General features: G+C 45.9%; 1 protein-coding gene across 1 annotated transcript in view; it reads right to left on the reverse strand.

Annotated features, from left to right (window-relative positions):
* Positions 1-32: 32 nt before the first annotated feature.
* LOC104526491 (villin-1) overlaps positions 33-13,093 on the reverse strand; it is a 37,353-nt gene continuing 24,292 nt past the window's right edge. Inside the window, exons 10-20 of the mRNA XM_010169948.1 lie at positions 12,341-12,494; positions 10,118-10,218; positions 9,303-9,440; positions 8,581-8,739; positions 7,504-7,683; positions 6,629-6,774; positions 5,762-5,906; positions 4,899-5,087; positions 2,478-2,546; positions 1,559-1,798; positions 33-146 (exon numbers count right to left, since the gene is read on the reverse strand). Coding sequence (XP_010168250.1) covers positions 33-146; positions 1,559-1,798; positions 2,478-2,546; positions 4,899-5,087; positions 5,762-5,906; positions 6,629-6,774; positions 7,504-7,683; positions 8,581-8,739; positions 9,303-9,440; positions 10,118-10,218; positions 12,341-12,494 — 1,635 coding nt within the window. The remainder of the gene's footprint in view (positions 147-1,558; positions 1,799-2,477; positions 2,547-4,898; positions 5,088-5,761; positions 5,907-6,628; positions 6,775-7,503; positions 7,684-8,580; positions 8,740-9,302; positions 9,441-10,117; positions 10,219-12,340; positions 12,495-13,093) is intronic.

The following is a 13,093-nucleotide window of genomic DNA, read 5'->3' on the forward strand; positions in this document are numbered from 1 at the left end:
GAGTCACTGGATGCTGGATGGCCCCTGTGGTCTCAGAAGAATCCACATTGTTTCTTCTCATTCTGCTGCTTCCATTTGGGCATCTGGTAGAACTCGTCCTTGGACTTCCCAAAGATATCGTGGAAATCGGCATCAGAGAGATAGTACTGCAGTGGGAGGAGAGAGCAAGGACAGGTCAGCTTTGGCTTTTGCAGAGGCTGGGACACCTCCATCGGCTGCCTCCATCCCTTCCTCACTGTGCCAGTGCTGACCCCTGACTCCAGGCCAACAGCTCCTGTCCTGCTGCCTGTCCTCAGGATGGGAACATCCCAGCAACTGTTCCTCATCCCACTTCCCAAAGCACCAGGGGAATGAGAGCCCACCAGCCCAAAGGGATGCTCTGGTTTTGAGGGGATGGCATGCTCTGGCTGGAATTTGGTCCCTGCTAATCATGCTGAGCCCAGAACAATTAACGGTGCATTGGAGGTGTTCTGCTGGCCAAAGTTTTGAGCGGTTTCTTGGATAGTAATTCACAGTGAAAACATCTCCCCTTGGCTCGGTTCCACCCAAAATATTCAATTGGAAGTGTTCATTCCCATTGCTGGAAAGGCAGAAAGTTTTATGGATAGTGGGCTCATCACTGATACTGAGAAAGACCCTGTGGGCAACGGAGCTTGAGTTTTCCCCAGAATTTCAGGTAGAAGAAAGCACTCATGTACAGCTGATATAAAACCAGTAGCACATGGGTATTGCCATGGGGCAGAGCTGCTGGCCCACCTGTGGATCAGCTCTTTGGCTGTGGGTGTTGGCCTTTGCCAGGAAATCTGTTGGGGAAAGACATTGGTCAAACTTGGGCTGTAGAGAGTAGGAGGAATCAGCCCCGTGTGTCCCTCCCCACATTGGTTAGTTTGGACTCCACTACAGATGTTGTCAAAATCCTTGGGCTGATCAAAAGTCTGAGATGTGGCATTTCTCCCTGTCCCTGAATGGGATTTGCTGAAATGCAAGGTTTCAGACAAAAATAATAATAATAATAATAATAATAATAATAATAATAATAATAATAATAATAATAATAATAATAATAATAAGGGATTTGCTGAAATGCAAGGTTTCAGACAAAAATAATAATAATAATAATAATAAAAATCCCTTCTGGAAGGAGTTTCAAGTGAAAACAAACACTCCCAGCCCAGGCAAAATGCAAATCCTGGCTTCATTCTCAGCTGTGTCACCTTGTCTTACAGGAGCTGTACTTTTGATTCTCTGTCCCTCCAAGGACAGAGGTTGAGTGGCAGAAGTGGCAGAATAAAACTACTCTACCAAAAAAAAATATAATAATAATAATAAAAAAATTAAAATGACTATTTAAAATCAATTTTTTCTGCCATTAAAAATTAGAAATACTTCAACTAGGGTAAAACTACCACAATTTCCCACTTTTTTAAGAGACCTATGTGTCCAGCTAGTATCTTCTTGATCCTGGAGCAGGACTTAATAGTCTAAAACACTACTGCACTTAGCCAATGACTAAGTTCCAGGTTAAACTACAAAGGCATCAAACCAGCAATGCTGTCACCTCTTTTTTAGTGGGATCCACCCCTTCTGGAAGTTCATCCACTGTCTTGTTCATCAGCACCTCTCGGGAGTAAATCCCTTCACCATTGGGCACCAGAGAAGGGCTGTTGTAGTTGCTGCTATTGCTGTAGCTGTTGCTCTCACTGTGGTTGAAGTGTGATTTATACTCAGGAGAAGCACTTGAACTAGCCAAGTTGGTTATGCTGAGGGTTCTCTTGTTCAGGCTGATGTTGTTAAGGTCCTGTCAAATGGAGAAAAACATGTCAAGACAAGAAGCTCAGGTAGAGTAAGTTGGGGGTTATGCCAAGACCTTTCTCTCTGTTGGGGTTGAGGGGACTGTTCCTTGCACAGACTGTCTGTTGGTCTGTTGCTTTGGAGAACCAAAGCTACAAGGAGGAAGTCCAAACTAAAACATTAGTCCAGAACCTCCATCTATGTTATGTCTTGTTGTCTTGTTATATCTTGACTGCTAAAAGCACATCACTGATGAGAGCCCTTAGAAATAGTTGAAGATACTTAACAGTAGTCTAATTTTTCTGAAGATAACAGCAGGGGAAGGTGCATGTGGGAGGACAGAAGGTGAGATTAGATATCTACCATGTCAAAAACTTGTAAATTACCTGTGTACCCCTCCCCGACTTGCCATCTCTCCTTGTTCAAAGCCCCTGTCACTTTCTTCCAGCCTTCCCCCTGCCCCTGTCCAGGGCAGAACTGATCCCGTGTGACAGTCATGTTTGGGACTGTTGGGACCTTGTGCTCTCTATGCTTTGTAGGATCTCCCATTGGGCTGTGCCCTTCTTGACCAGGGCCCTCTTGTCCAGGGTCTCAGGGGCCACAGCACTGCAGACAATTCATACTGGAGGACATGGTGGTGTTTAAACCCAGGTGTTACCCACCCCTATGGTCGAGCAGCAACTCACCACTTTGATCTCGGATATAGCTGACACATCTCCTAAGCTGTTCTTCATCTCCTCATAGGACTTGCCATCCTGAAGGTGAAGAGAGTTGTGAGAAGCACAGGCTGCCTTTAATTAGCACATGCTCCTGTTCTCTAATGGGATAAGGGGTTCATAGGAATTTTAAAGTCCAGTGGTGCCCATTGAGGTAGCAGATGGTGCCTCCTGCAATCCTCAGCTCCTGAAATCAGGAGACTGTGCCAGAATCAGAGCTTTCATATGAAAACAATGAAACAAATGGACTTTAGGTTTGCAGTTGTACAATATTGTACAATCGCCCAGAGAAGCTGTGGATTCCCCTCCCTAGAAGTGTTCAAGGCCAAGTTGGATGAGGCTTTGAGTAATCTGGTCTAGTGGAAGGTGTCCCTGCTGATGGCAGGGGGGTTGGAACTGGATGATCTTTAAGGTCCCTTCCAACCCAAACTGTTCTGTGATTCTATAATAACAGGTGAAAACAGGAAATTTAAAGACTTCAGACAGCAGAAGGCAAATAAAGAGAAATAATATTTACTGCTGGAATTAAATCTTTTAAATTTTAAATGAATCTTGCGATGCATGAAAATTTGGGATAAAATAATATTCCTCTTTTTTCCCTCCCGAGTCATTTAGCTAAAGCAACAGATTTTTCAAAGCCTCAGTCCCTGACTTCTTGTAATTTGGTACCATGTCTTACCAGCTACCTCTTATTTCCTGAAAAAGGTATATAATAGATATCTTGGCAAAGCTAATGGGTGTGTTTTCCTAAGCAGCCAGGAGATGTCAGTTCTTAACAGAATCATCCAACGAAGTTCCCCAACAAGAATAAACAACATAAACACATGGACTGCAGAGCAAACAGATTTAGACCCAAAACTGAGCAATGAACACACATGCCAGATGTTTCTGGGATGTCAACTGTTTGGATTGCTTGTCTGTAGTTGCTGAAGTTGCCTAAAGGGGATATTTTTAGAGGCACATATTTTATGAGCTGTATCCTTGTTTTGCAGCAGTTCCTCAGAAAAAAACAAGTTTTGACCTTTTTTCAACATTGTTTTAAGGGTCAGCACTCTGGGAGTTGCTGTCTTATCTATCCAAATCCAGCTGTCAAGATGGGCTTTCTACCACCACACCAGTTGCAAAGAAAGAGGATGCAAACCCAGTTACAGGAAAAAAAATAATACCTCTGTATGAGATTTCCTGCAGTGTGAAGTCCCCTGGGGACCTTCACCCCATTGCCCCAGCTGTCCTACCTGCAGGCTCCAGCGTGTGACTTCACTCACAGCCCTTCGGGCAACCAGAAGATGGAATTGCTTGTGAACTGTCCGAACATTGATGTTCATAGAATAAAACAGGACCGAGAAGGGACCATCTCACTGGGGAAGGGTCTGGTAAAACACCGCCTGGGAGCTGAGCTTTTCCCAGCTGCCTGTCATCTTTTTATTTTTTTATTATTTTTTTTTTAAATTAAGCTGTACACACCAGTGCCATCGGGTGGCAGGAATTTAGGTGCACAGCCTGGTAGCATTGCTTCCACTTTCCTGCTTGCTATGGACCCATACTTTGTCTCAATTGACCACCAAAGCCCCTCCAGGATTGTCCTTTATTCCCAGTACACTCTGTGTGCTGGTTTGACTGGCTGGTGCATGGTCTGCATGGAGTTAAGTGCATCACCTTTTCCTCCATCCCACCATGCTGTGCACAGCCAGGGTGTGCAACAAGTTTGGGTCATGAAAACATGTGGTGAGGTCTTACGCACCAGCCACACAAGCAAATCTCTGCTCTCCATTATACTCCCCAAATTATTTGAAGCTGATGTTTGAAAGAGGTGAGAAAGGACTTCTCTCTTTCCCAGGCAATGCCTCAGGCAGGTTTCCATCTCTGTATAGCAGAGAGCTGGTATTTGTAAATCACCTTTTGAGAAGGTGGCTTTTCTATATGGACCAAGGATGACCTTGTTCAGGAGCTCCTGGGCTCTGATGGGCAGTCTGCAAACCTAGAAATGAGACCTGTCTGCTTGCATCTTTCATTTTGCCAGAGTTTGCCCTTAAAGCTGGGTCATATTTTTTCTCTGTGGTTGTATTTTGAAATACGAGCATTTATGATGTAGAGCGCTTCTGCTGTCACCCAGTTTTGTCTGAAATCACAAACCTGATTTAGAACCTAATATTTTTTTTTTTAAATAACATTGTGAATATTCAGCACATTTACTTGTATTTGCAAAAGCCTCAGTTTCACCAAGCAGGTGGTTTTTGCTGGTGAAGGGGCAGAAGCTTCTCATGTAGCACCAGGAAGTTGTGAAGCTCAATATATGTCATAACAAGGTTTTGCTCCATGCACCATAGAGGGTAGGTTCACTAACCCTTTAAGCACCACTGAGCACACCACAGGGCTTTTCCAGCAACTTACGCTCCATTTGTAGGGGTCCCAAGCGTTGAACCATCCTGTGAAGTTGAGAGGTTCATAGCCCTGCTTCACCAGTATTATCGGAGTTGCCAAGTCTCTTCCTGCTGGGTGGGTCTTGAGATATTCCTTAGCTGATGCAATTGCCTCGTTCCTCTCATACGTGTTGGAGGCTTTGCCAACCCAAAGGAAAATCTGCAAGGAGAGAAGGTGTTGAAGATCAGTGAGTAGTTAGGACCTGTGCAGACACGGCTGTTTGTTCTCCCTTGCCAACTGAAGTGGAGATAACACTGGAAATGTTGTTTCCTAATAGTCCTGTGGGATTTTGATCCCAACTTTACTCCCAGTCAAGAAGGATTTTGCTTTTGAGACAGGCACAAAGCATAAATATTTCAGAAAATAGCTTTGCACATTTCAAGGTAGCTAAACCCAGTCCTTGCATGGCCAAAACTTCAAATGGCTTCAGAAAGCAAACACCCTGGTATCAGTTTCCAATAGTCTAAAGCAAGTCCTTACCATCAGAGCTGGGAAATGAGGGGGAGGATGTCTGGGTGCCACCCCCTTGTATGAGCTGGCAAAGATTGGACCAGGTCCAGCTCATCTGACTTTGGAGCAAGGCATGGACCAGGTGTCTCAGTGTCCTCCTTTTTGAAACAGGGATAGCTATACCACGTCTCTCGTGTTTTGTACCTGGGTGAGAAAGATTTGACGTACACCTGCTTGTCTGACCAAACATTGTGAAGGGTTTGGAGGTGGGTCAGAAGGCATATTGCCCTCGGTTTCACATTGAATGGTGGATTCAAAGAAATTAGGCCATAGTCTGCTTGAAAATACATCTAGGAAGAAGGGGAGGGGGAGTCAGTGCTGACCTCTTCCCATGTGTCTAGCAGCATGACATCATCTTCATCCAAGTCTTCCTGGCAGAAGTCCACAACCTCTGTCATGATGAATCGACCCGTCTGGTTGGAGCACTCAAAGAGGCGAGGCTGATAGTGTGTGACCTGCTCTTGAAACCTTCCTCATGCATGGCAGGGAAAGAAAAAGCAAGAGAGGTTGAAACCTTTCCCTCGTGGTTTACCACAGGGCCCTGCTGCTACTTGTTATGACCTTGATGGAAGAGGTGGGAATATGGCAACACTCATCTGAGGGCCTGAAAGTTGGGTAATATCAGGTCTCAGGGGATTCTTGGGTCATTTTAACAATTTTTAAAGCTAACTTTTTCTCCACCCAAAGCGGGCAAAAGCAGAATCCTTCTCTCTTTGTGGACATGAGCCTGATGTTAGGTGAAAACCACATCAGATGAGTTAGTTGCAAAGGAACATGTCACCTTCCCAGACAGCTGGAGAAACCCAGCTTGTTGTTCAAAAGCAGGTTTAGTTTCATTAGGCTTCTGGGGCTGCCCATAAAGCTAATAATGGCTGGAAATGGAGCATGTGGTTCACGCAGCCCTTACAACAAGGTACTGGATGAGTTTACTGTGGGGAAAAGAAGGGTGTAGCATACTCTTGTCTGCAGGGTATGGACCTGGAGCTCCTACTTCCCAGAAGGCCTGATCCAAGAACTAGGGAAGAGACATCTTGATGTGGTTTCTGAACAAAATTCTGGTGATATTCTGACCTAGTGCTCCCTTTGGTGAGGACATGGTATCAAAGTGCTTACTCATTTTCCAGGAAAGTTTTGATCCCTTAATTAATGTTGCCCAGCCAAGCCCAGAGGAACAAGCAGGTCACTATTACCTCTTTTCACTTGCGTAAGGTGCTTTGCCTCCCAAGGCTTCCCAGAATTCTGCTGGCTCTTGTCCTTCCAAAATGGTGTGCTTGTCCCGTTTGGAAACGATGTCAGCTACCATTTTTGCCATCTCCCTCTCATCTCCACTGCATCCCTGTGTTCAGGACATGAGATTGAGGTGGATTTAGGCACAGACTGGCAAAATCTATCTGTGGGGAAAAGCTGGCTTGGTCCTACCCTCCTTTGGAAAGTTTCAGACCTGCTTGAACGCTTTTGAGGGTCTCATCTGGGCTGGTCAGTCAGAATTTATTTCTCTTCCTTGAAAGGTCGTTCAGTGCAACCTATGGCTTCTAGAGCAAAACTCATAGAATCACAGAATGGTTTGGGTTGAAAGGGACCTTTAAAGATCATCTAGTCCATCTCCCTGCCAACAGGCAGGGACATCTTTCACTAGATCAGGTTGCTCAGAGCCCCGTCCAACCTGGCCTTGAACACTGCTATGATGGGTCATCTGAAACTTCTCTGGGCAAACTTTCTGCTTTGGTTTGATCAACCATCTCATCCTGAAACACATGACTAAGGATAAATGACTATTCTCTAATCCTGTCTAATTTCTCACAGCTGGAGAACTGAAAGCTGTATAAACATCTAAAATGAGATGAGGTGAACCTCAAGATGAGTTACTTCTGTAGAGAGAGGGCTGTGTTACTGATGATCCCTCACAGATGGAGCTTTCTCCTGGGTGCACCTTTCTCCACTAAAATTAATGGACTACCTGCCCAAAGATACACCTCCACAGCTCAGTGGAGGTAGAAGATTCAAGCTTCACATCAACAATTTCTGCTCCCTTTGGCTGTCTCCCCTGGACTCACTGCAGTCTCACCTTCCCACACCACAGGTAGCAGACTTGGCTGGTTGTCAGCAGGAAGACATCATTGGAGTTGAGCGAGGAGGCCCGGGCTGGCACCTCCGTGGCCTTTGTGTTCATCTCGTCTGTGCCCCTCACTTGGAAGAGGCGGATTGCTGGCTCGGGTGTGCTTTTCTGAGCCCGGCTCGTGCCGCCCTGCAAGGAAACAGAGAGAAAGATGGTACTGGGAGGTGAGGAGGACACGCAAAATCAGGGTGTGAATGATTTGAGGAAGAAGGTTTTTGGGCTCACAGAACTTCCATGCTGCTGTAACAACATACCATGGTCCTGCGCAGAGCAGGTGAAGAAATCCAAATACATTCTGGCTCCAGGTCAGAATAAAACCTGCATGGAGCAATTTCCACATTTCTCTGTGGTTACTTTGAGTGCTGACCAGCTCCCATCAAGATGCTTAAGCTCAATGTGGCCAGATCTCAGTGTCTGCAAAGCATTTGCCATATCAACTGGGCAAAACAGCTGGACTCTGATTTCCAGCTGCGCTTGGCTTAGCTGAACATTGACCACAGAAGCTGTATGGTGGGACCAACACTGAGGGCAATCCCCCTTCTTCCCCAGCCATTTGCAATGTCTCCCCTACAGATGTCAGGAGCCAAAGCAGCATGTCAAGTGGGTTAGTAATTAGCATGATATATTTCAGGCAGGGACAATTCAAATCATGTAAGTGTAGGATATTTTGGAGGATGCACTCTGGACAGCGGTATCTGTAATTTACAGGATGATTGTCTAATTGTAACTCTGCCAAATATTCTGGGATAGAGTTAGAAAGAACATCACACATTAACGTTGGAGCTCAGTGGTGGACCAACTCAGTGGTGAGTCTGGGTCAGTCCAGGACTTTGTTTACACATATGGTGTTCAGACTACTTGGGAAGTAGTAGAAATGTTCCACCACTTCCATCTGTCAGCCCATGCAGACCTGGCAGGCTCCTTTCCTGAATATCAGCCCATTTTTCTGGACTATTTCCATTGCAACTGCCAAGCCATCGTTGATGCTTGCACCTTCCATTGCCCACGCGCATAGAGCCACGTTACCTCGTAAATGATCAGCTTGCCCTTGAAGATCGCCAGGAAGTGCGTGGGCTCCTTGCCCATTGTCACGCGCACCTGCACAGCCTCGTCCCCATACTTCTTGTCCAGCTCGATGGCATTGAGGGCACAGGCAGTAATTTCATCCACGGAGGCATGGCGACCCTGGGGAAGAGAGAGATGCCACATGCAATGTGATGAGATGAAGGATATAAAGCTTTGGAAAATGTAACATCTTGCCAATCCCAAACCCTGCATATAATATCATGAGATCAGAGTTAAAACTTCCAGATATTTAAATTTCACTTGCATTCAGGTTTTGGAGGCTTTAGCATCCCATTTTCAAACCTTTTCTCTGCAGTCCAAGGGAGGAAAAAATATACTTTAAAAAGGAAAGCGAGATATTAATATACTCACATGACTCCAGGAGCTGAAGCTTTAAGAGACAATTTAAACAAGTGCAAAGTTTGCCCTCAGCACTGTAAGCCCCATAATTCTTCACTCTTTCTGTCTGACATTGCTGGCTCTCAGTGTGATGCCAGCTTGGGCTCAGTGTCCATGCTGCCTACAAAGCACAGCTTGGGATATTTGCAATGAGCAACTGATGAGCAAAGGGGATCTGAGTTCTTCTGGATGCTTGGGTTGGGATTTTTTATGTGCAATTGCTTTGTTCAGTTTTAGGTTTCTAGGAGACACAACACAGTCCCTTCTGCTTTGGTTTGACCTACCTGCCACATGTAGAGGATATAGTGAGGTCTGCCTGATCTCAGGTAAGTGTACAGGACCAGGTAGCAATCACCCCCATAGAACTGCCCATATGTCTTGGGATTCACTGGCTGCATTTGCAGATCCTCAATCCTCCACACCTAGTAAAAGAAACATTTTGGTGCAGCGAAGTCAACGTGAAGACAAAGCATAGTCCCTTTGCTAACAGATCACTCAAGTTCAGGTCTTCAGTTGAGAAGATAAACCTTCCTCTCTCTCCTGGATGCCAGCCCATGTTACCAAAGCTTGATTAAGTGCTTTCTGGCAAAATTAGGTCTCTCCAGTGATTGTCACAATATATGTACCATTAATGGACTTTCAGCAGATGATGGTCTTCAAGGAGAAGCAGCCTCCAGGTCCCTCTCAGCCTCACAACCTCTCTCTCAACCAGCTCCATCTTCCATGGAAGGTCACAAGAATGGGAGAGGGGCCTCTGCTCTGCACAAATTTGGTGGATATGGACCTAACTGGGAGACCGTATGAGAAGGGGGTTGACTTGTATCAGTCTCATGACCTACACACAAGGCAGGAGAGGAGTCATCTTGGCGACTGCTTTGGTCCACTGGTCATAGGTTGGAAGAGAATTCCCCCGAGCTGCTGCAACTGCTGCATTAGTTAGAGTTTGCAAGCACTTTGCTCTGGCTGCAGCCATGTTTCCTTGGGGAGGGTAGGTGGGCACACCTTCACAGCTTGGTACAGCTGCTGCGTGTGAAAAGGCAGAGATGTTTAGAAACACTCTGATTATTGCATCCTCTGTCAGCAAAAGGAGTTATCTCACCTCTATCTCCCCGGAGGCATCATCTACCATTCTCTGCTCAGCAGCTAGCTCCGGTCTGGCGTGGAGCTGAGTGGTGTCAAACTTCACCTGCTCCACCTTAGCTGCATGCACCAGCAGAATAAAAACAAGAACCCAGTGAATGCACAAAAACATACAACCCCCCTGCATCACCCTCACCCACACACATTCATTATACACGTGAGAAAAACCTGGTCTGTGGTTGCAAGAACTCAGTTTTGTCACCAGTAAGCCAGTGTTGATTTTGGAATACGCAAGAGCTCACACACAGCAGTGTTGATCTGTTACAGGCTGGCAAGTGGCCATATAGTGTGTTCCAGTGATGATTTGCTGGTAAAAATATTAGTTGTGTCCTGACTGAAAATTCATACTAGTTTTCCAAATCTATACATATTTCCCTCCTTTTAAAATGTCACTTTCAGAAATAAAATGGCTACATTTCTCCAGCTCATGATAAAGTATTTATGGACAGCATGGAGAAAGACAGAGGTGGAGAGAAAAGAGAGAACTTGCAAAGGAAAGAGATTTGTGTCTTTCAAGCTATTATTGATGGAGACATTCAGTATCCCTGTTGCCATCCCATCGTTCATCAACAAGTTCTCTCTCTTCAGTAGTGTTTACTCTTTGGGGTTATTGCATTGTAATATTCACTTCAGCAGCATGATAAATTGAGGCACCGTTTACACCTGGTGTAAATACAGAATAATTCCATTGACGTCAGGAGGGTCTTGGGTGGATGCCAGTGTAAATGAAAGCGCAATGTTGTTCAACACTTCCTTATCAGGTTCAGCATTAGCCCTTTATACAGAAAATCGAGAAGTTCTGCGAGTGTAAAATTTTGCACATGATTTTTTAGATGAGGGTGATCTGCCAACATTTACATTTGGAATAAGTGGCAGTTTGGTTCATTCTCCTTGAGAAACTGGCTGCCAACAGCCTGGACAGGCACACTGTCTGCTGGGTTAAAAACTGGCTGGATGGCCGGGCCCAGAGAATGGTGGAAAATGGTGCTAAATCCCACTGGAGACCAGTCACAAGTGGTGTTCCCCAGGGCTCAGTGTTGGGACCAGTCCTGTTTAACAACTTTATCAGTGATCTGGATGAGGGCATCGAGTGCACCCTCAGTAAATTCACAGATGACACTAAGCTGGGTGAAAGTGTTGATTTGCTTGAGGATAGGAAGGCTCTACAGAAGGACCTCGACAGGTTGGATCAATGGGCTGCAACCAACTGTATGAGGTTCAACAAGACCAAGTGCCAGGTCCTGCACTTGGGTCACAACAACCCCATGCAACACTACAGGCTTAGGGAGGAGTGGCTGGAGAGCTGCCTGGCGGAATAGAACCTGGGGGTGTTGGTTGACAGCAGCTGAATATGAGCCAGCAGAGTGCACATGTGGCCAAGGAGGCCAATGGCATCCTGGCCTGGATCAGGAATAGTGTGGCCAGTAGGAGTAGGGAAGTCATCCTTCCCCTGTACTTGGCATTGGTGAGGCTGCACCTTGAATACTGTGTCCAGTTTTGGGCCCCTCATTACAAGAAGGACATTGAGGCACTGGAGTGTGTCCAGAGAAGGGTAACGAAGCTGGTGAAGGGGCTGGAGAACAAGTCTTATGAGGAGTGGCTGAGGGAACTGGGGATGTTTAGTCTGGAGAAAAGGAGGCTGAGGGGAGACCTTATCACTGTCTACAACTACCTGAAAGGAGGTTGTAGCGAGGTGGGTGTGTGTCTTTTCTCCCAGGTAACCAGTGACAGAACAAGAGGCCATGGCCTTAAGTTACGCCAGGGGAGGTACAGATTGGACGGCAGGAAAAATATCTTCACTGAAAGGGTTCTTAGGCAATGGAATGGGCTGCCTAGGGAAGTGGTTGAGTCACCATCTCTGGAGGTATTTTAAAGACAGGGAGATGGGGTGCTCTGAGATACGGTTTAGTAGTGGACAGGTATGGTTGGACTTGATGATCTCAGAGGTCTTTTCCAACCAAGCGATTCTATGATTCTATATAAGAAGCCCCAGCAGTTCTGAACATCATTCAGTCCCTGAACCCTTTGCATCTACTGAAGAAGGTGAAAAATACAAGTTATGAGAGGAACGTGCACTGGATTTTCAAGATCCTGAAAGCAGGAGACAGTTAATGTGAATAATGTTCCCACAGCTGTTGCTCAGCACAAGTAGGAAAGCCAAATCCAGGACAAACATGCTCACCAATTTTGCCAGTAGTGTAGACTTTGCCCAGTCCTTGCGTTTCATCCTTTTCTGTCCACCTCTGGAAGAGCTGTTTAAACATGGCTGATTCTGCTCCATCATTGATCACTTCAACGTTGGTGGATGAAGGATAGCCTTTGGCTTGGATAAAACCCTAGTGGGGTTGAAAAAGGACATTCGTGGGGACACACTGAGCTTTTCACAGACATGAGAAGAGGAATGTGGACCTGAACCAGCCCAAAGAGTGAATGTCCTTCGCTGAACACAGTGGCATGACCAAGGGCATTTCACCCCAAGACTTGCATTCAGATGGAGGTGTCTACAAGTTCTCATTGTAGTATCCTTGTTTATTTCTGAGTACTGAACCCTACCCTAGAATCTGGTCACCTGGATCACACCCTACACTTAATCTCTACATGGCCCTGTAGTCTTGAAGAAAATCTCACTCAATAGGCCTAAAGAAAAGCCTCCTCCTCTAACTCAAACAACTCCATAGACGGCTTCTGGTGATAGATCTAGGAGCAGAGGGAGCAGTGATGGGGTGTGCCCGTGACCAAGAGCCTAGTTCAGTTCTCAGCTTCTCTCCAATCCTTTTGTCCCTCTCTAAGACAGGGAGACCGTCCTCCCTGTAGCATGATAGATAGCCTGCATGCCAGGGTAGTGAAGGGATGGAGGCAACTAAGTACCCCAGAGCATGATGGTTGTTCTGAATGGACTAAACACTCACAAAGCTCTGGGGTTTTATTCTTCCCC

The sequence above is a fragment of the Antrostomus carolinensis genome, unplaced genomic scaffold, assembly GCF_000700745.2.
Source record: "Antrostomus carolinensis isolate BGI_N321 unplaced genomic scaffold, ASM70074v2 scaffold15876, whole genome shotgun sequence".
Lineage (NCBI taxonomy): Eukaryota > Metazoa > Chordata > Aves > Caprimulgiformes > Caprimulgidae > Antrostomus > Antrostomus carolinensis.